Raw genomic sequence first — 23,881 nt, 5'->3', positions numbered from 1 at the left:
ACAACTTGATGATAATAATATTCATGATGATAATATTGATAATATATTTTACAACAATCATCCAACTTACCGTAACCTTGTTTAATAATGAGGATTAAGTTTTAATTTACTTTTAGTTATTATTTTTTTTGCTAGCTTGCTTATGTTCTAATATAATTCATGTGTATATGTATGTGTGTAAAATTTGAGTTATCATAGATTTTTGTATAGCACACAGATTATAAATAAACTAGTAAAGTGGGTTCACAAAAAATCAGTGTTGCTTTTTTAGATGTATTCTTTTTTAGATATTAAATTGTGTCCCTTTATTCTTTCCCTTTTAAATTTAGCAAGGCAAGCAAATAAAGCAACAAGGACCATTTGAATCTTGACGACAAGGAGGCCTGGGGACGTGCAACAAACCAGTCATGCACTGAACTGTGTATATAAACGAAATTAATATTTTAAGAGCAATCAGTATGGCGATACGCACAAAGTTTTATAAAGGTCCAAACAAAGATTGAATGTTGTTAGTCTGTGCCTACTACTCGAATTATTGTTCCGGGACTTCCAAGCTTTAACTCACCCAGGATATTTAATGGTTCCAATTCCAAACTGCCGGAAATCGATAGGACGTGGGCAAAACACCTCGTTATGTAATGGCGACCGCGTTGTCAATTTTTGACCTTGATTCAAACAATGACCAAGTATAACACATCGTTCCCTCTCATTAATTTGTTTGTAATAACTAATATGTAGTTTATGCTCTGTCGAATTAAATATATCGGACTTGAATAGGCGATTAATCTCCACCTCTGTAAAAGTTAGAAATAGATAAATGCAATCTATAATAAATAATTGAAAAATGATTCCTTTCGGCTTTGTATAAAAGTAAGACGCACTTTCATTGTCATATTCGTAATATATATACGTTCAAAGAAAAGAAAGAAGTGGTGCTACGACATTTTTCAGTCAGGGCCTCAGATTTCTGGATCTGTTTTATGTATATGATCAGCCTCCTGTGCCTGGCACACCGTCGACTTTTTGTGTATAAGGCAAGCCGTTTCCACATGATGTTTCCCTTCACCGTTCGAGCGAATGTTAAATGCACATAGAAAGTCTATTGGTGCACAGCAGGGGATCGAACTATGACCTCAGGGATGGGAGTCGAATGCTGAAGCTACAGGGCCAACGCTGGTTAAGTTTAAAGACAGAAATATATGTTTTATTTGATGCTGGCAGCGGTTTTACCTGCCTTTAGATATCAATCAATCAAAATTTATTTATTCAGTTTAGATGCGACTTAAGGCATGCTTATGAATGTCAAAAACGTTGACAAAATTCGTGAAAGAGCAAAACTACGCCATCCGTTCGCAAGACTATCAGGAGGTCTTTTTGATATGTAGACCGAACACAGGCTATCACTTATGCTGTGGACTGTACAACATACAAATATTATTTTCTTTTTAAGTCCAGTTGCTGAGATAAACGCATTTGAAGTATGATTGTGTCCTTCCCAAATTTTATTATATCAGTATAGTACCAATCTTAATACCAATTTGATTGTAGCAAATCCTCCCGAGGGCGATCCAGACGATTTGTATAGAAAACCTTACAAGTGTCTCAAATAAGACTGCATCCTTTTTTGACAGTGAACCTGTTTTAGCCACGCCCATGTGGTGATATTTCGCTAGGCTTCCTTCACCTTAAAACATATATCAGTTTCCGAGGTTGGATGATACAAATAAATTTCTGGGGCAAATAATAATAACCTAGAAAAATACAATATCGCTTGTCCAATTTATGAAGTGGTGAACTAACGAACAAACTGAGTTCCGCTATTTCTTAGTAGAATATGAGAGAAGAGAAACGTAACAAATATAAAAATAAATAAATCAGTGGCGCTACAACCTCCTTAGGTCTTGGCCTCAGATAATCTAATAGGCTAGTGAGGGTAGGCTACTAGGTGATCAGCCTCCAGTGCCTGACACACGTCGTCGACTTTTTGGGTCTAAGACATGTCGGTTTCCTCACGATGTTTTCCTTCACTGTACGAGCAAATGTTAAATGCGTACATAGAAAGAAAGTACATTGGTGCACAGCCGGAGATCGAACCTACGACCTCAGATATGAGAGTCGCACGCTGAAGGCACTAGGCCAACACTGCTTTTGACTCAATTGCTTAATCGTAAGTGTACCTAAAATAATGATGCAATATTCCTTTGCGACTAAAAGTCGTAAATCTTCTAGGTCTTCTCGGTATTTCATTTCGATTTTATCGCTGTTCTCAGTCCGAATTTTCGTTTCTAATTCCAACGTACGATGACTCATTTCATCTGAAATCTGGTTTGAATTAATTCTATAAATGTATGGAGCCACATACTTTTCTTGACTGACGGCTGATGTTCGTACCAAGTTGACGCTATTTTGGTGCGTACAAAAAATAGTTTGCTATCTACCAACATCTAATAAAAATCCAACTTAAATGTATTCATTTTTATTCTTTTCATTATTAGAACAATGGTAATTTTAAATGTAAGTTTATTTATTTATTAATTATTATTTATATTATATTTTATCAAACGGTTCTAATTGCTAGTTATCTTAAAAGATATTATATTCATAGTATAGGTATCAAAACCTATCATATCAGTTGTTACTAAGTTTGTGTCACATTTATTTAATCCTAGAAATGTATTTTTGAGATAATATACATTGTTTTGTTAAGACATTTCAATAAATTATTAAGTTTGCCTGCATGAGTTTAAATTATTCCCCTTATGTTACGTAATTTTTATTAACTAGCAATAATAATATCCATGACGCCTTTACGTAACACGGAAAAGTATGTGGCACTGTATGAATGTAAAAATAGAATTATCAAAGAGATTGAGAAATATTACAGCTTAAAAATTAAGTCTGAACAAATCAGATACCCATAAAAATGCTGACTGATAGGTGCTGCAGACAGACTCATGCTGATACTTATATACCAATTTTTTTATCTCTTCGTATTTCTTATGTTAGTCTAAAAGTGCATTATTTATTTTATACTAATCAGAGCGTGAATTTATTTAACATTAAGAGCCAAAAACTCCCGTAAGTCAAAGCAACATTTTTTGACATACAGAACTGTATTAAAACTTTTAATTCGATTCAAGATTTGACAATTTCAGTATCAATCATTATCAATATCTAAACAACTACTACTTTAATAGAAACTATGTATATCAGGAAATTAAATATTTCTGAACGGATAATTAAGTTAAGACGATTAATTTTATTAATTTCATTACTTTTTCAGTAATAAATAACAAACATGTTAACTTTTTATACAATTAAGCAGCGCTTACTAATTAATAAATAATTATTAAGAATAATTATGTATTTATTTAAATAAAAATCAATAATTTAGTCTTTAATTGGCACACCAATATTAAATAAACATAAATCGCGATTGCTTATCAATTTTTGTCTACATCACTACACTATTATATGTGGTATCATTATTTTACAAAATTACAGTAGCTAATGTCAAATGTGGAATCGAAATATAACTCGTGGTATAGAACTAAGTTTGGTTCCTGAATCTACTACCCATTGTTTAAAATTTTCTGGCGCGACAGATAAGTGCCTATTTATGTAAGCTTACCTGTAAATAGTACTGGGTGTATAAAATCAATGCTCTCAAGAACCGTTCAGTTGTGCAATGATGTAGCATTTTAATCAGGGATGAAGACATTACTGCTATTGGTGCAGTGAAAAGTACAACGTCTTTCACATCCTTCATAAAACAAAGGCTTTAGTATGGTATATAATTATACGTTTTCTATGGTATACTATGTAAGAATTATATTTTTAGCATTAATTAGAAAAGGATGTGTACACACCTGAAGCGTAACGAAATCGATTGCTTCTGTTTTTCTTTGTAGATATTTTCGGAACTTTTGCTGAAAAATATGACATTAGTTTCATTCATATTCAAAACATTTTATATATGACAAATTATTGTGCCAAAAGTTAAATTAAGTATCTCGTTGTAATAATGCAACTCCTAGGTTCAGAGTTAGACATAGTGTTGCCTGTCCCTGTAGAAATACATCTGAAGAGGTGTTGCATGTCCTGACCGACTGTCCAATGTATGGATACGACAGTTGTAACACTGGACAAGCTATGGGAATAAAAGTAACAGTGATAAACGGCCGGCAACGCCCTCGCGAACCCTCTGGCATTGAGAGTGGTCATGGGCGGCGGTATCACTTAACATCAAGTGAGCCTCCTGCCCGTTTGTTCTATAAAAAAAATAGAGACAGAAATAATCAACAATAGGTTAAGATGCATCTTCCTAGAGTTTTCTGTAAATTTTATACAAAAAGTTGTTTAAAAAATTGGTAGTATTGCGAAATCATCCGGTGTACCAATACCATCGACGACAACATAGTTGGGAAATTAGCAGGAATTAAAAAAAAATTTCATCTCTACTCTGCTTTCGGTGGCTACGTCAAAGACAATTTTTATATATTCTTGCTAAAGACGTGTTCTGTTTTGACTTAAACCATACAAAACCTGTTCCAATAAATCGATGTCATCTTTGAATTCCACATTGGCTACAGAAGTTGGTAACAGTTCGAAGCTTTCTTCTACTAACTTCAAGTCGCTGTAAAAAAAACATTAATTCATTTATAATGCATTTTTATATTTTTTAAGAATTCCCGGCTTAGTTGTTCTAAACAAACATATGGGCAATACATTGCGAAGAGTTGTTAACAATTTCTCGATAAACTAAATATGTATTCGACCTGTTCTATTTGACGCCTATCTATTAAAAAGAAATGAGAAAAAAAGTGTGTGTACTTATGTGCACGGGTTAGAAGTTATACTTCTTTGGCTTAGTAATTTAAAAATCCTTTTAAAAAATTTATTGTGCGTTTGTAGAAAAAACGACACTAGCAATAGAAAAAAGGTATTTAATACATTGAAAGTTTTATTTTAACGCATTAGTATTGTCTTTTATTAACATAGCTTTTACACATATAAAGAAAACACTTTTTTACCGGATTGAAGCTATGTATTATTATAAACCTATAATTATTTAACATAATTTCTACAGATGTGTTGCTTTTTGACATTTCACACCTTTTGTATTCAGTCACGGTAAAGTACGCAAAACGTCGGAAAAATTGAAAATTATGTTAAATAATTATAAGTTTATAATACATAGCTTGAATTCGGTAAAATATAGTTTTCTTTATAACAGATTAGTCTAATCATCATAAAGGCATTATAATCTAGTAAAATCTAAAAAAACGTTAATTTAAATATCAAAAAATAAAATGTTGACCATAGCTAACTTTCAGGTTGTCGGTTTTTTGTGACGATGTGCGCGCGCATCGTAAAAATTTACTCTCATTTTTCCCTAACGCGCCAAAAGAAGTACAACTTCAAAAAACAAACAGATCACGAGCTGCAGCGCCATTAGCTTTTGTTTACTCGGAGAAAAACTGATAATTTTATTTAGATTTGATAAGTTGTACCAGCCCTACATATTTAATGAATGTAATGCCTCATGTAGTTTCCATTCATAATACATGTGACTGATTTTTACACATATAAATAAAACTCCTTTAGTGAGTAGCCATACTTAAAACGCAGGACCTCACTGCTAACCATGGTCCACAAGGCCAACAGACTCTATACAAACTAACCTAATAAATTGTAATTCCTCTGCCTCCTCATTCCAAACCCAATGTCCCCCTTCATACACACTCTTGGAAACCTCATCTTCATCATCCATTTTATAAATATATAAAAACGTAAAATATAAAACAATTAAAACGTAAAATATAAAACAATTGTAAAAAATATGTAAAACAAAAAGAGTTAAAAATAACCTACATACTAATTCGTATGTAAAACGTCAGTGTTTTTTTGAAGTAAAATGTCAAATCAAAGAGTAAAATTAATTAGGACAAAATGGCAACATTTTGACATAATTTCTATATTCGATTATTATTCTAAGAAAGTAATTATTTAGTCAAAACATTTAACTGTAAAAGTTATTATCGGTTTAAAACTAACGGTCAGAAACACAAATAAATTACCTACATGATTTACTTTACGTATATTAAAGTATCTGTGTATAAAAGAAGTGCTGAGCCCTCCCACATGTCAAACACGAATTGTATTTTGACATATGGATTAATGGTTCGCGCTTTTTTCGATTTTTAATTCCTTACACTACGAAGCTAGGCCAAATTTCCGTGGAGGAGAAAGTTGGGCCTGTTTTGAGATCTTCGAATTGACAGACAGATATTTAGGGACCGCTTTACCAAAACATATTAAAATCTCGAAATGATAACTTTACGCGCGAAAATAGGATAATATAAAGATTTTACATACACAGCGTATGTCAAACGCGTTGTATAGAAATAACTGTAACCTATAAATAGTATGTTTTACATAAACATTTATTTTTAATATGAATCTAAATGGCATCTATAATAAAATTATTAATAAGCACAGACCATATCGCCCTTTGAAAGTGGTCAGTGGTCCGTAAGCTTCGTTCATCCGAAGATGAGTTCATAACGAGTTCATTCGCCGATCTAGAAACTCGGGCAAGGGCATGTACAAAACAGTTTTTATCGATTTAAATCGCGTTAAATACAACTTTTTAGTATTAGATATACTTTATATTTACTGAACGTAAACCTATTTTTGATGATTTGCTTTTTTTATAAGAGTACCGAGAGTTTTTTACGCCGGCTTTTTCTCTTGGCCCAAACCCTCTGTCTTCTTCGCCAATGAGTAGGGAAGCTTACAGGTTCGAGTTTAGTTAATTTTTAATTTAGTGATACCTTGATGATCTTATGTTCTAAAATAAACGTATTTTAGTTTATTTTATTATTTTTACCAGAAAAACAATTAAATTACTAGTAATTTCCTTGGTTCGATCAAATTAATGCATTGTTAGGCAAACGAGAAATTATTCCTCCTTCAATTGATGCTAATTTGACTATAATAATGCGTATATTTTATCTAAAGATTGAAATCCACTTCGTTCTTATAAACCATTTGCTTCCTTGGAAAGTAAAAAATATTTTGACATGTATTATTTTTCTGTCTTATGACATAGGCAAAACTTTAATTGCGCTTTACAAATTGTCTATGAAAAAAGAGCATAAAGGAGGGAAGGCTTAGACAAGATGCCTTAACCGCAGTGTATGTAGAAACTCGAAAACTTAATTTGTATAAAAAATTGTCGAACTGTCATTTTCATACAATTTTAGTTTGAATGCGTCAGATTGACACGTTTGATGTCAGATGGACTTGATTTTAAACATAATCATGTTGCACCAATATTATACCTAAAATTCACAAGCATATATAAACTATTTATTTTTATTTAAGTATTCCTACAGCTAATCACAATAAACAATATCTAAACAATTACATTACACACAAAAGCCAAAATGGAATACACATTGAAACAGAAACATAAAGCACAGTTTTACAAAGCACAGTTGTAAGATTGATTGATTGGTAGATTAAAATATATATTTAATATGAAGGAACAAACAAAGCCATTATTAGTAAAAGATACCTGAGTTATTTAAATATTTTTTTAAGAATTTTTTAGTCACATTAAATACATTTATCGATTTGCTGGTAATTTATGTTGTAATCTGTAGGTATACGATACATAACCGAGTTTCGTAAATAATAATTGGTCTTAGTCTATGACATTTAGGCTTCAAACATTTTTGACGAACGAGTTATCGAGGGAACTATTCAGTGAGTCGTGCTTAGTGACCGCTCAACCATGCCTACATAACTTCAAACCAAAGCACCGATAAATTTGCAAACAGGTCACTTGATACTTGAATAGGGCTTTTTTGCTATAAAAAGTATACAATGCTTTTAGCGGCTACGTTTTTTTAAAAAAAATAAAAACATTCATGTCAAATTGGTTGTGACAAAGTGTATTTATTTCCCACATTAGGGAGTCCTTGTGAAGTGAGATTTATGAATTATATTTACGTATTTACACTTCGTTGCAAGAAATACAGTACAAATAAAATAATCAAGAAGAAGAAACCAACAATAAGTTAAACCCAAAAAGTGCATAATGTGCAAATATGTACAATAACTTAGACATAAAAAATGGGATAGACAAAGTAATAAATACATATATAATAAATAGACTTATTAATTGTCTATTTTTATAATTAAAAATATTATTATATAGTAAAAAAAAGGACACATCATGATAATTTCAGTTAGATCAGTTTGTACGATAGATAGATAGAGTTACCTGATAGAGGTGCCTGACGCAAGCCCTCGAGTTACTGGGTCTAACGCAATCTGGTTTTTTTTCGCAAAATTATAAAAGTAAATTTTTACAATGCACGCGCACACCTCAAAAAACCGACACCCTGAAGTTAGCTACAGTCAACATTTAATGTTTTCGTACGCTTTCACCGCAACTCCAGGGTTCCTAAAGCGAATATCTTTTTATTTTTCCCAAGAACCGAAGATAAAACTCATATCTTCAGTTCTTGGGAAAAATGAAAGTCGTAGGGCGCCAGGTCAGGACTGTATGGCGGATGACTCATTATCTCAACACCTGCCATAGTCAAATATTCAACAGTCTGTTTTGCGGAGTACGCAGAAGTATTATCGTGGTGAAGGAGGGCGCTGCTGTCGATTTTTTTCCAAGACTACAGGCAAACAGCGATTGGCATACTAGTCTGTAGTAACTGTATATGTTACTAGGACATAATGTTGAATTGGTGAAAGAATTTTTAAAATACAGTTATACCAGTCGCTTCAATTTCCGCACTAAGACGCTCATTTGGTCTGTTGTTCGTAAATTCCTGGGTAACTAAGAAATACCCAGCTCCTTCCAGAACCTCAGAAGTTTCCTGAACACATCGGTCCAGTAGGTTTTGTGTTTATTCAATCCAAATAAAAACAAATCTTAATTAATAGTATTAAAAATATTTTTAGTAAAACTAGCTACAGTGAAATGTTTCGTTTAATTGTCAGTAGGTAAGTTATAAAATCAAGGATCTAGAGATCGTAAACATTTACGAGTACGAAGTCTAATCAAACTTGCAAGTCCGAGGATTTGCGAAGACATTATGTCACCCAGCTTACAGAGAGAGTTAATGACGAGAAGCCAGTATAATGTACTCTATTTACAGGAAGAGAACCATCGTGGCAGTATGAATATTTTTGCGTCATTTCATTCATTACTTTTTTTAATTGAGGCCTAATTATAATGATGTAACAGTCTGATTACTTTTTGAAGTAAAATTTTTTACGGATGAAACGTCACGAATATGTGCAGCGTTTTTTTTAAAGAAAAGGGATAGAGCTATTTAGACCTATTGAGAGTGAGTGAGGTAGGGAGATCCAGATTAAATACACGCTATTAATTGATTTTCGTTTAGTAGTTAAATATTAGAACTTTAGGTGGAAATTCTGTCGGATAACGTCTTGTGAGTAGCTGGAATTTTTTTATTTAATTATATTATCACTAGCACGTATACGGTGTGTAAACGGTGTAAATAAAGATACAAATACATAGAGTGATCATATACTGATACATAATCATCTATCGGGGCTTTTACCTTAGTAATAATTAATTTACAAAGAAGTTTCACTTCTGACATGTGTACTTTGTACGCACGCACTTATTTTCAACTTATGAATATCAATTGATAAAAACGACCTCAGGGCCTGATGCTTGCACATATCCTTTTTCCATAACGAATAAAAGTGAAAAGTAATAATATACATACTTGCCTATTAGATTGACAAATGATCATGAAATATACAGAAATCTGAGGCCAAGACCTAAAGGGTCTTATTAAAGGTAATATTATATTATTTATATTATTAATAATGTGTAATGCTTTTACGTAAATCAAAACGTTTAATCTGTAACAATTCATAAAGTAAAACTATATTTAATCTTTATTCAAACATGTACCTAATGGAATCCATTTTGAAACTCATTTTCCCGCTAAGATTTCGCTTGCAGTCTATAGAATTAAGCTCAATGATATTTTCTTGGCTTTCAAATGGAAAGATGTCAATTGGAGGCGTATTTTATGCTGAGTCAGCGCCCGATTGAAATCATTTCCATGTCACCTGAATGCGTTTCAATCTGGCGCCTTATAAACTTAAGGTTTCAAGATTCTAGGTCTTTTCGCGGAATGGATAAGGGTAATGTAGGCGACGTGTCAAAGGTGATTTCAAAAATAATAATAATAAAAAAGTGTTTATTCCTTTTAAATACATTTTCATTCCTAGGTGTAAGATTTGGAAACCCTTATAAGTAAAAAAAATAATAATTACATTATTTAACCTTAATTTATTTGTGTGGGTGCAAATGTGTGAGTGAGTATATGAGTGAATGAATAAAGTGTGTAATTATATACTCTCAGAAGCAGCGCTAACACAGCATAGGGCGTGTTCATAAGCCAGTCCTTTAGACGTGTTTTCGAACATTCATACAACATCAGATGAGTCTCCTGCCTGGTTGCCCCCTGTTCTGTAAAACCTATCTCGAAGCAAGTTCCACAGTCCGTTTCATACTATTATATCATATCACAAGGCATTTTCTTTTGCGAACTAGCGAACTGTGGAATCGACGCCCAATGGAGGTCTTCCCTGAGAGATACGAGCTCCAAATGTTCAAAATTCGAGTTTACTCCTCCCTCAAAAGCCGGCAACGCCACTAAAACTGGGTATCTATGGCGATGACTGCCCTTTTTGGGCGTCTCTCTCGTATTATATTAAAAAAATATAAGTCTAAAAATTTATATCTAGACAGTATGCCAAAGTTCAATTGGTAATGATTTCGTATTCGAATTGCGCTATCGTTAATTTCAATAACATTTCAAAGTTCGTAAGCTAACATAGAAAATCTTAGTTTTATAGAATTTAATTTGATTCTTCAATACGACAGCGATACAAATATTATAGCGGTCTTACAATTTTTAGACACAATCAGTTGCAGCGATTACCTGTTCATCTGTGCAACATGTGCAACGAGTATTTTCCAGGTCTGAGAACAGTGGGGCAAAATCTGGAGAACACGGTGGATGCGGAAGAAATTCAATGCGATCATAGAATGTTGCCATCGTTTTCATTGATTTGTGACACCGGGCATTGTCTTGATGAAACAGAACTTTCGTCTTTTTGAAATGGGGTAGTTTTTCCGCGATTTGTGCAAATACGCTCCAATAACGCTACCTAAATATAGAATGATTCGTATTTGTATCATTCAAAAGTTTCATAGACAAGTAGACGCAAATGATTCTTAACTAAACTTCGAAAGTAAAACAGAAACGATATTTCACATTTAATATAGGAATTTACAATTACGTTTGATGAAAAAATAGCTGCTTTTTTAATATCTTGTTTTAACTTATATTACGATTTTAAAAGATAACTTTTGGTCCAAATGTTGTGTTAAAGCAATACAAGTGAAATAAATAAACTACGAAAAAAGTAATATATTTCCCGCCAATTAAACTGTTGCTAGGCAACGCTTGTCATTGTTTTCTATCTAGACTAACAAGACCAACCAAGGAGGTTAGTGCGCGAAGGTTCTATTCACACCGAAATAAAAATATAAGAACTGCATAATATTTCTAGATTCAAAGCCAAGTCGATACGTTAGACGCAGTACGGTGGTGCTGACATAGAGGAAATTACATTTCACTGCTATTCTTCATAATCACAGTAACATCCCAGGACTTTAGTTTTGAACTCAGAATTTTAATATCTATGTATTAGACACTATTGTAAACTAAATTTATTTTTAAGTGTTGTCTTCTGAAAGTATTATTTATGGTTTATCAATTAAACTCCTTTGCAACGTGAAGACAAAGCAAATATAAATAAGAAATGTATCTACTTAAAAATAAATCAGAGGCGCGACCTTTAGGTCTTGGCCTCATATATCTAAATCTGTTTCATGAACATTTTCAATCTAATAGGCAATTAGGTGATCGGCCTCCTGTGCCTGACACACGCTGTCGACTTATTGGGTGTAATACATGTCAGTTTTCTCACCGTGTTTTCCTTCATCGTGCGAGCGACTGATAAATGCGCATATAAAAATTGTTGCATAGCCGGGGATCGAACCTGTGCCAGCACTGCTCTATGTATCTATTTATAAGATTAAAAATTTTAAAAATAACTATAATAAACCAAGCGCTTTCGCAAGCTATGCCAAGCAAAGGTCCTTATTGTAATAAAATCCTCACATGTAAATAAACATAAGAAATACTATATTGCTGACTTTCTGACTTTTGATTAAGGTAACATTGAAAACCCTTATGATTTTTGTACGCGTACCAAAAGAGAGTACTTGTTCCATTTCTATTGCTGCACGCTTACCATGTGGCACAGAGGACCTGAGTTCAAATCCCGGCATAATAAAATATAATTATGTAAGCATATACAAATCATGGTATTTTGAGAAAATACCAGCATCCTATAGAACAATTACGACTCATAAGTTACGAATTAATAAATGATACTAATAAGAAAAGGCTTTTGATATTCTATAGCAAACCTATAAATCAGCTGATCAGGTATTCACGAAGACTACATTGCCTATATTTTATACGATTTTTTATAACAGAGGCGCATCTGATACTCGTGAACACTCAAATTGCCAGAAGGCTCGGGTCCTTTTAAGAATTAGTACGCCCTTTTCTTAAAGGATCCTGTTTTTCCAAATATTGGTGCTGCAGGGTAGAAATTTCGTAATCTGCCTGGACGACTAATGATGAAACTCAGCTACAGGTATTTATTGGAGCACTCTCCATCCATGATCCTTACATAAATTTCTGGGTCTAAGCTAGAATTATTTTAATTATGAACTTAAGACATAGACATACACATACACATACACATACACATACACATACACATACACATACGCACACACATACACATTTATTACTATTAAAATACACACACAGAAACACACAAAATAAAAATAATCTAAGAATGAGAGATAACAATATTTCTTTTACGAAACAAGCTTTACATAATTCATAGTAGCGATGCTGATTTCCGTGAATGCAAGAATTCAGTTCGATAAAATGTTTTCAGTCCATTGTCCTTATTGAATAGAAAACCTATCTAAGCGAAATAAATACTTGTTGTGTTCACCTGATTGGTCTGGAATGTTTTTTTTAACCGACATTTAATGGGTAATGGTATTATATACGAGTATATCTCCTAAATTTCGTTTATTATTTAAATCCAGGTAAAAAAAACTTAATTTTATTCCGTAGTTCTGTTGTCAATGTTACTAAAGATGTCCCTAAACCAATCTCCCAAAAACACTAAAATATTTGTAAGCTTTCCCGATCCAGTTAAGATGCTGAGAAGGTTTTCAATGTTTCGGATATCAAGTAAAAGTGAGTCTTATGTTTTATACGTCAAATTGTCCCGAAAATAGTAACACAATAATGTTTTCCAATTCGGTGGAGCAGGAAGCAATGCGCGAACATGCAAAACATTCAGCAGTTCTTCATAAATAATAATAATAATAAGCCCACTTTAATTTCATACTATTCTAGACTGTTACAAATGAAACACATCGTTCATTGACAGCTTAAACGAATTTAAAATTAGTAAGGTTAATCACATAGATCTCAGTCTTACGATGTGTTCGTAAATCAATTTAGTTTCAAAACCATGAACGTAAATAATTAAAACCCGGCAGCGCGCTTGCGAGCCTTCTGGCAGTGCGAGTGTCCATGGGCGGCGGTGTCACTGTGAGCCTCCTGCTCGTCTGCCTCCTGTAATATAAAAAAAAACCCTAAATCTAGACGGAAATTCTCTGAACTGGCAACACTGCCTCACAACACTGTCTACATCGTGAATTGTATTGTAATTAGCTAATTTTTTTTTATAGAACCGGGGGCAAACGGTCAGGGGGCTCAACTGATGTTAAGTGATACCGCTGCCCATGGACACTCTCATTGCCAGAGGGCTCGCGAGTGTGTTGCCAGCCTTTTAAGAATTGGTACGCTCTTTTCTTGAAGGACCCCAAGAAAAGAGAAATAAATAATAATAATAATATAATTAATATCCGAAACATTGGCGAGCGCAGATATTTCGCGTCCGTATGAAGCACTTATAACAATTAAGAATATCTAGTCGCATACAGGGTATTCCGAGAATAATTACGCCAGCAAATAGGTTTATGTTAACTCTTAATTACCGACTCAGAGTACGGGCGAGTACGCTTAAATTATTTGCTACATTAATCCCTGCACGAGGGAATGGTTTTTGAAACAAAAAAATAAAGTGCATGTGGTGTTACGTTGTAAATAATTCTGGTACGAGTCCCGCCATCCGCACTTGAAATAAAATGAACAATGCAATTTTCGTTGAATGTTACCGATTCCTCCATTTTATAAAAAATATTTATATTCTATGAACCGTGACGTTTATTAATAATGAAGCCTCAAGTGATTTGTTTTGACAAATAAATTTGATCAAAAATAAATGAAAAAAACTCTTTTTAGTTAAATTAAAAAGTCTTACGGTTCGCTCGAATTTTCAACATTTTAAAGATCGTGGGATATCCTGCCCATGTCTGCCTAATTTAAAACGTTGTATTTGTATGAGCTAGATTATGGCATACTGGCCTGGTCTAATAAAATGATATAATAAAATAAATAAATAAAATAAATAAAATAGCCTTTATTGCTGAACTTATTTTTACAGTAATTTTTCTTACAAATACGTTTATAACTTTTAACAGTTTCTTTTCTTTTCATAAATCAGGTATCGGTAAACGGTCGTTTCTACATTTCAGCTTGTCTTTCGACATAGGCCTCCTCTAAAGATTTCCACTCTGTTCTATTTAATAGTTGCTATGTGGATGTCATTTACTTTGTTTTTCATGTTAGTGTTATTTTTTTTTTTTTTCCTTTAGAGGGTCGTGGTCATTTTTCCCCACGATGACCAGTCGGCTTGGGGAAGTATTTTGTTTTGTTATTTTATGTTGGTTCATGTTGAGCTGTTTATTTTTCCGTTTACCGACAGTTAATTGTTATTCTTTGTTAGTTGTTGTCTTAGCGGGAAGAGACGAAAGAGAATTAGCTCTAATCCTCATTACGTCGAAAGCATTTGGTCTATTGTTAATCGGCGGCATTAGAGTTTGTTGTTTCCTTGGTTGAGCATTGTTTTGTGGGGATGATGATGTTTCTCTTTTGCGCTTTTCCTTATTTATGTTAGTATTTTTTCCTTTTACTACTAGTTTGTCAAATTTCAGGTACGCGATATTTCCCTTTTCTCTCTCCTCTTTTAGCTGCGCCTGCAACGTTTTCCTTTTCTCTATTACTTCCTTTGTGTAGTCTTCTGTAACATATACATTTTTGAAGTTTTTCTTCTTTCCCATAACTTCATTCTTCTTCCATTCGCTCGTAAAGGAAATCAGAATTGGTCTTGGTTTTCCAGAAGACTTTCCCTTTCCTAGACGATATATTTTGTTTATCTCATGTTCTTGTAATTGTATGTCAAGGTCAGTTTTGAAAATATGTATTGTATTTTGTATTAATTCTTGTGTAGACCTTTCGCCTTCATTTACTCCAAACATTATCAAATTGTTTTGCTTCTTTCCTCTTTTTAAACTTTCTACTTCCTTTTCGAGATTTTCTACTTTTATTTTTAAGTTTCTATTTTCTGTTATAATAGGTTGAAGTTTTTCGTCTAATCTCTCCATTATATTATTTGTTATCGAATCTTTCAATTCTATTGTTTGGTTCAAGATTTCATTCTTCATTTTATCAAACAATAGTTGAAACTGATCCTCCATTCTTGTAAACTAAATCTGCGTGTTATGGAACGTAATTAGTGGTAGTTTTTATTTACTTGCTCTGGCAACACTAGTTAGCTGTTACTGTGACAAGTGTCAATGTCATTGATCTTTTGTCTATGCTCAATATGATTGGTGGATTTCTAACCTCTAATTATCACTTTTTGGAGATACTTTTGTTGAAATTCAAGAACTTACGTGATATTGTGTGAAATCGGTAGTTCCACTACACGGACGACACTTCAATTTGTGTTTTGTGACGTCGCAGTCTCAAGAACAGTGTACGAAATTATTTTTTAGCACTCAATAATACGGAGCTACACAATTACGATGCTTACAGTATGACAGCCCCAATAAAATGATATAACGAACAGTAAATGTCAGGTCTTCATCATCATTTGCAGGTGAGTTTTTGTAACATCCCCTTCCTCTCAAAATGCCGTATTATACTCTATATTTATTTTACCAGCATTTTGGCTTCCATTTTTTGATTTACCAGCAAATCGGGACTGCTGGTCAAGTGTGGACTTTAAGATCTTTCGGAACCACTAATCAAGATAAGAGCTTGACTAACTTGACCATATGACCCCAAGTTTGTGAGCTTCCATCGCCACCGAGGCGGTGACTATTCCGTTCCAACTCTTCTCAGCTCTTTTTGCCTCTGCACGACGTCAATTTTGCTGGGAGCGATCCAATCGAGCAAGATGTACCATGAGATCCGCTCTGCTTTTCTCTTTTCTTCTTTTCTTGAAATTCAATACAAAATCAATTTAAAAGGACAAGGCTCACACAATTTCCAACGTAACCCAATTTTGTGGGAAATATAAATATTTTAAGGCTCTGCTACACTTACAATGCACTGTCGGTTGTATCACTCGCTTGCATAAAATATGCAAATTGGATTCGCTGCCGGACCTAGCTCGCATTTGCACTTTTATTTTAAAATTAGGGGCATTAGTCATGTAAATATTAGTACGGCGTGCTGGTATCGGAGTTTTTCTTACTAATTTTTATTGATTTCAATTTTATGAAACCTAAGTTAAGTTACATATATAATTTAGTAGATAATTAGAAGCGCAAATACAATGCTATCAAAATGAGGCATTTAGTTTTTCTCACACTGTTAAATTAGATTCTCGTTTTCGATATGACTGATAGATCGACTACGCTCATATTCTTTATAGGTAATGTTAATGTATGTAATAACTTAGATTTCAGAACTCTTAAAGGACAAGATAGTTTAGTGTATCAAATGAGTAAAAATTAAAAAACATTTTTATATATGGCAACACTTAAGGATTTGACTTATAGACGGTAGCCGATTTTCAGAATTATTGAATATGCACAACATTTCATAAGAATTGGTGGAGCCGTTTCAATTTATAGAGATAGTAATTATCTATTTATATATAAATCTACTATTATCTTTATTGAATACCTATATGATTTATATTGAATGAAAATTAATCCCTATATTTATAACACAAATATATATGTTTCTTTTTTAAAGCAAGTTTTAAAACAAATGCAATTAAATAAAGTTAAACTATTTGTAATATTCATATGGTAACACTATAAGATGTTGTTAGGCTCACTAATGACGTAATAACTGATAGTAGTACTCTTAAGTAGGGACTGAATAACCTACATGGAACTCACAAATTTTTACGATTAAAGAACTTTTCGACACTTTATTTTTTACAAGTTATGTTTTTGATGGCATCGTTATTACAACAGTAAACCACTGCTTTCCGTGGATTAAAACATTTAGATCAACGAAGCGACTATTATTAGAAGTTGGAGCACAATGGAGCCTGATGGCAGATCGACTTCCATACTAAGCGAATTGTTGGCATTTGGCGTAATAATGAGCCTTTGTATCTTAATGAGTTGGGTAACGATGCTGTAATTTACAGGACGCTAAATGTTGGTAATTGCTTGCTTTCTTTTGTATTAATGTTCAGGGGTTTTACCAATTTGACTTAGAGTCCCTCATGAAAAGAGTTGATGGTTGCTTCTTAAAATACAAGTGCGTTGCAAGTTGAATTTGATTTAAGATATAAAATTTGAGCCCTCTGGCAATATGAATTTATGTGTATCACTTAATATTCAAGCTATGTTTATTTAAATTTTGTTCCACTTAAGATGAAAGAGAATCACTGTGACTTAAAGAAACATCGCAAATTTTTTTAAAGGCCGGAAACGTACCGGTCCTCGAGGAGTGTGTATTTATGTATATCACTCAATACATGTGTGACACCGGCCCATTTACTCATTATTGTATGAAAACAATCTTTTGAATTAAAGTTTATTTCAATTTGTCCCACTAAATTCGACATGAGACTTAAAGAAACATCGCTTATTTCTTTTTAAAAGGCCGGACACGCACCTGCGAGCCGTCTGGTAATATGAGAATGTCTATCACTCGACATTAGGTGAGTCTCCTGCCCATTTGCACGCGGTTCAATAAAACAAAAATTGTCCCACTTGATCAGACGAGAATCAAGGAAACATATTTTCAACAACCAACCGTCTGAGTAGCCGTCACTAGTCACTCAAAAGTTAATTTAAAATATATTGCGTAGGAATGTCATGGCCAAAGTGTCTCACGTCGCCATCATCAATTATCTAGCCCCTCCTACCCCGAACCAGTCGACTTCTTGCATCGCTGCAGACACGCCTCACATCTGTTTCGAATCCTTGAATCTCATGATTAATGTCTCTTAAACGACACTCTTATACGGAATATTGTCTTTTGTTTCGGGAGTACATTAATCTAGACAGAATAGACTAGAATTCATGGTTTAATCGTAGGTTATACCATGGACACAATTCAAGACGACTTGTGAGTGTGCCAGAATCATAGAATTCAATAAAACCTTATTAAAAAATACTCTTTTATGTAATGATGTATGCTTATTAATCTGTAATGTTAACGCGACAGACTCGAAAATATTGCTACCTAAGCTACCGGTTTAAAATATTTTCGCTTTGTTTCATTTTAGCACGATTTACAGCAGTACAAATTGAATATAAGCACAAGTTTATACTCCATTTATATTGCTCACTTTACGACTCAATGTGCGTGTTATTTTGTTTTATGTTAGAATTATTGAGACCAGTGAGTTCAGACTTGCTGTTATTACAGTAATTCTACTGTAAAATGTGACGTTGGTAGGTTAGGCTCTCTTAAATCGGTAGCTCATGTTTGCTTCGTAGTCAGCAAGAAAATTTCCACTGTTTCCAACGGTTTCTGTCTAGTGTATTTCTTATGATATTGTACAGTTCTGAGGACGATGCGTCTTTCATTTGATTGGTTCATCTGGTTAGTAAGCCATACAAAATTTTGGATGCGTGAAGATAAAGGGCATATACGTTCTTGAACTAAAAAAAAATGTTTTCTAGATAATTCCTTGACACTACTACCTATTTCTTTTACTACTGTTTGTAAGACCTTTACAGCAAATCCCTACAAGATGCTTCTTAACCTAATGTTGACCATTATTTCCTTTAAATTCGTCTCCCTTACTTTTATGCCCATAGCTTGCTCAGTGTCATACGTATTGTATCAATACATGGACAGTGGGTCAGAACATGTAACACCGTCTCCTTAGCTGTATCGTCACTAAGACAGGCAACACTTTGTCTGATCCTGAATCTGTAACCCTACCTATTCCCATAGAATATAGTGCTATTTACTACCTCCAGACTAAAGAATATACTTTAAAGAGCGTGCCTATATTTAAAAGGTCTGCAACGCCCTAGCGATTCAGGTCAGCCTCCTACCCGTTTGCCCTTTGTTGTATGAATAAAAAGATTTCTACTGTTATTTTCTGGAATCCTACTGTTTTGTCTGGTTGCACAGTTCTGCATAGAACAGCACTAAACACGGTTGCACCCATAGAGTATTACAGTTGATGTGCAAGCAACGAATAAGTGTGGACGTGAGCGGAAAACAGAATTTATTTTGCGATAAAATATTCAACCAGAAATCCGGATACTAGATTATCGTATTTTAAACAGAAGATACCAATCTATGTACGCGCAATGTCAGATGCTACTACGATGCACTAGCCGTTTATAAAGAATTGACAAAAAAAGTACCTACGTGCATTCAAAATACACATATCAGAAGTGAAACTTCTTAGTAAATATATATTACTCAAGTCCCAATAGATGATCATGTACCAGTATATGATCACCTGATGTATTTGTATATCTATATTCACACTGTTTACATACTGTGTACGTGCTAATGATGATATAAATAAATAAAAAATCCAAATCCACAAATGGCAAATATTTTTTCTCAATCTCACTTTCTCACTGTCTGTCAAACTGTATTTATGAACAATGCATTATAATTATTTATAATAATTAATATTCAATCTGAAAATCAAACCCAGTACAATCAATTGCGTGACCAACGAACTGGGGAGGTTTTAAGTATATACATAAATCTAAAATATGGGCGCAGCGAAAGTTTTTATTGAAAAACTTGAAATGTTGATGAAAATGGACGGAGCTACGAGGGCCTCTTAATGTTACTAGTACGCAAATATATGAACATTTGGAAAGTTAAATTAACTACTAAGTTAAGTGTGCTTAAAAGATTTTTTTTCTTTTTACTTACTTAATGACCTATGCCTTTAGAGGCAGAGGGCCTCCACATAAAAGTGATCATTCACATCAGTGAAGGAAACAGTCGAAACTGAACCAAAACTAAGTCGAAACTGAACCAAAACTAAGTCGAAACTGAACCAAAACTATTTTTTATTTAAGTTATTTTTTGCAGAGAATTTAGCAGTGTGCAGTAGGCTTTGTTTAAATTTGATATAGCTATGGGTATTTGAAAATGACTAATAGCCAATCAACTAATAAATAAACCTAATTCTAAAGTGAATATAAAAATGATCAGTGGCACTACAACCTTTTCAGTTCTGGGCATCAAAATCGGCGTAGTATGTATCGTTTTCATTTGTTTTTTTCTAATAGGCAAGTAGAATATTATGTAATGGTTCTAAGGTATGCCGGTGCCTATGACTTTAGGGATGACAATCACACGTTGAAGCCATTATACCAACACATTAGTTCTAAAGTGATCATGCAAGCTGTACAGAAAACAAATAAGTTATTAATTAAACTAAAAGTTTATCAAAAATTGTAATTAAATTTAATACTTATTAATCAGATTAAACTTCAAGATATTTATTTCCTATTTTATAAAAAACATCATCATATCCGCTGCATAATATTTCTAAACTGTTAGCTTAATCATTAATTAGACAATACAAGAGATCTCTTTAAAAAGATAATATCTGCCAATTGAACGCACCAGACCAGACTAAACATAGAATCCATTAAAATATTACCATTTTAATATTGGACTAACCGTTTTTAAAAAAATCGATGTCTCTTAAACTCCTTATTAATTTTAAACACTTGCAATTATAACTCCCACTTCATACTTTAAAAAGCGCTTTCAAGCCGGGGCGTCTAATTATATAGGGTACGTCTTGTTATAATTAAGTTATTCAAGATTAAACAGATGAGAAATGGACGTTCGCTCTTGGGACTAGACCAAATGAGTAATTGATAAAGCGACCCTAATTTCACCTAATCACGGTCTAGTTGGGATAGGCCTTAGTAATTTTAGTTATATGACATAAATTATATTAATGGCATAGAGTGCTGCCTAAGACGTAGTGATCTGGGTTTGTTTCACGTTCACATCAACACCAACTATGCAAAGAACTGAGTATTGTATCGCGCAGCCTGGATATACAACGACCGATATTTAAGCCTTGAATTGTTTAAGTTATCGAGGACAATAATTAATCTAAATCTCAGATTGGAAACTGACTGAATCAGACCGTGTCAGTCAATCGGTCTCCAACTGCATTCCAATAACCAAACCCTACGAAGACAATCCATTTTTGGCGAAAGATATAATGCAATCTCTTCGCTCTTTACACTCATATTTGATAATCAATATACCAAATAAAGGAAATAAAACCATAAAAAGAATATTAAAATATATATTTAAAATATATCAAATAGCTTTTAATTATTTTAAAAACTGATATAAGTTAAAATCTTAAGATAGGATATTGGCACAATAGCACTGTCATTTTCATACAAAGGCCTATCCACATACACCGATCCAACCTACCATGGATAGCTTGTATCCACAGCTGGCTACAATCCGTCGATTGGTTAAAATCACAATTTTATCAATATTTGGATTAAGATGTCTAACTCAGATGGTCAAAAATCGATTGAGATAGGTTATTAGGTTTGAGCGTAAGTAAATACCCTGCATGATGAGCATTAGGTATTACCAAGTTGAATGTATTTAACATTCAACTAAGTAATACCTAATGCAAGTCAAGGTATGTTATAACGAAATTGAATATATGAGTAGATATATCGTTAAAATCCTTAGTCGTATCAGCCGATGACGTTGTTATTAAGAACCTACGATACAATTCAGCCGGAACCTTTGATTTTGGTCAGTATAACCGTTATGTTAATACCATGTTGTAAACGGTATTGGCTTTTTTCATTGGTTTAATTGTTTTAATATTAGAATTACCGCGTGAAATGGGCTGGTCATCATTTTTTAGAGATGACATAGAAAAGCAAGTTGAGTAAAGGACCATTTTCTCTTTGACTCAAAACTGGACATTGGTTTAATTTAGGTCAGTTAAAAAAAAACACTTTTTAAAATTATTTTTTTTGAAAAAGTTAGTAGTCTTAAAAGTTACGAATCGAAAAATATAGGTATGTACCCAAAATGTTAAGTTATTATCTATATATTATCAGGAATAAATTTGTTTTAATATAGCGTCAAGATTTCAGATAAGAATAAAATTCTTGGCACGTTACTTTTTAAATTCTGCTCCTCAAATCTTTGCGTGCATTCTCAGACACAATTGCGACCCACAGTTCATTTCGGGGACATCGGCACTCGTAATTGAAAAAAAGGGACAGTCCCGTTCAAAACGGGACGTGTCACGTTATGACGTACAGACCCGAGAGGTAAAGTTCGGCTTTGTACATCGAGAGTAAACAACGTATTTGGCGAGAGAACGCTGAGGTATTTGTTACCAGGCTAATAGATGGATTACCCAAAACAGAATACATAGATAAACAATTTATGTGTATAAAACAAGCAAGTGCAATAATAGATAGATACATTAAAGAAAAACAAAAAATAAAACTAAAGCAAACTGAAATTTAACAATTAAAAAATGACAAATAGTACTTAGAATTTAAATCTACTACTTAAACAAAATCAGTCTTCTCGCTTCTTCAATTACTTCTTGACATCTTGATTTAGATTTTCGTGATTCTTGTGCACTTTTTGTTTTTCACGGATCCAGTATCAGCTTAGTTTATTTCATTTTTTGTTCCTGTTTAGTTTCGTCTTAAAAACTATATGTAAAATGTAAATTTGCACGTCTTGCCTACCATATATAATTTAATACTTATATTTTTTTTTCACTCTCACTGGTTGCCTGGAAGAGATCGATCGAAAGCGATGAGGCCGCCAGTTGCTCTCCTTTTCATTTAACTATGTTCAATTTTTATATTGTAATGAAGTGTTAATAAATAAATAAATAATAAATAAAAAGGTAGTTGAAAGGCTGTTAACATTATTATATTATATAGATTAATTAATATATGCAAACCAAAGAGGTTTCTAATGTAACATAATATTATAATTTTATTATATTATTGTAAAAAATAAAATAATTAAAAAAATAACACGATACCTAGACAACGTTTACATACGTTTTTAACATACGGAAATCACAAAGCCTCTAAATCTTACCCTGCATCTTGCTAGACCAATTTGACAATTATGTTTTTACTATGTCAACAATAAATTACTATGTAAATTAGGCGGCGCTATATTATTAGTGACATCTTAACGACTTGTTTAAAACTAAACATAATTTACAACTCACATGTCAAACTTGACGTGACTCACATCTTTACAAATAACTTCCTTTCGCGTGCTTACAAACATAAAAC

General features: G+C 33.1%; 1 protein-coding gene across 1 annotated transcript; it reads right to left on the bottom strand.

Moving 5' to 3' along the window:
- Positions 1-2,217: 2,217 nt before the first annotated feature.
- LOC110997983 lies at positions 2,218-5,798 on the bottom strand. Its single transcript, XM_045633207.1, has 5 exons — positions 5,685-5,798; positions 4,546-4,636; positions 3,870-3,929; positions 3,632-3,763; positions 2,218-2,315 (listed from the first exon to the last, which is right to left on the bottom strand). Exons 1-5 carry the CDS (start codon positions 5,771-5,773, stop codon positions 2,307-2,309), a joined length of 381 nt encoding a protein of 126 aa, XP_045489163.1. The 5' UTR covers positions 5,774-5,798; the 3' UTR covers positions 2,218-2,306.
- Between the last annotated feature and the right edge of the window lie 18,083 nt (positions 5,799-23,881).

The sequence above is a fragment of the Pieris rapae genome, chromosome 22 (assembly GCF_905147795.1).
Source record: "Pieris rapae chromosome 22, ilPieRapa1.1, whole genome shotgun sequence".
In the NCBI taxonomy this organism is placed as follows: domain Eukaryota; kingdom Metazoa; phylum Arthropoda; class Insecta; order Lepidoptera; family Pieridae; genus Pieris; species Pieris rapae.
The sequence above is the reverse complement of the archived record's forward strand: the minus strand, read 5'-3'. Positions and strand labels throughout refer to the sequence as shown.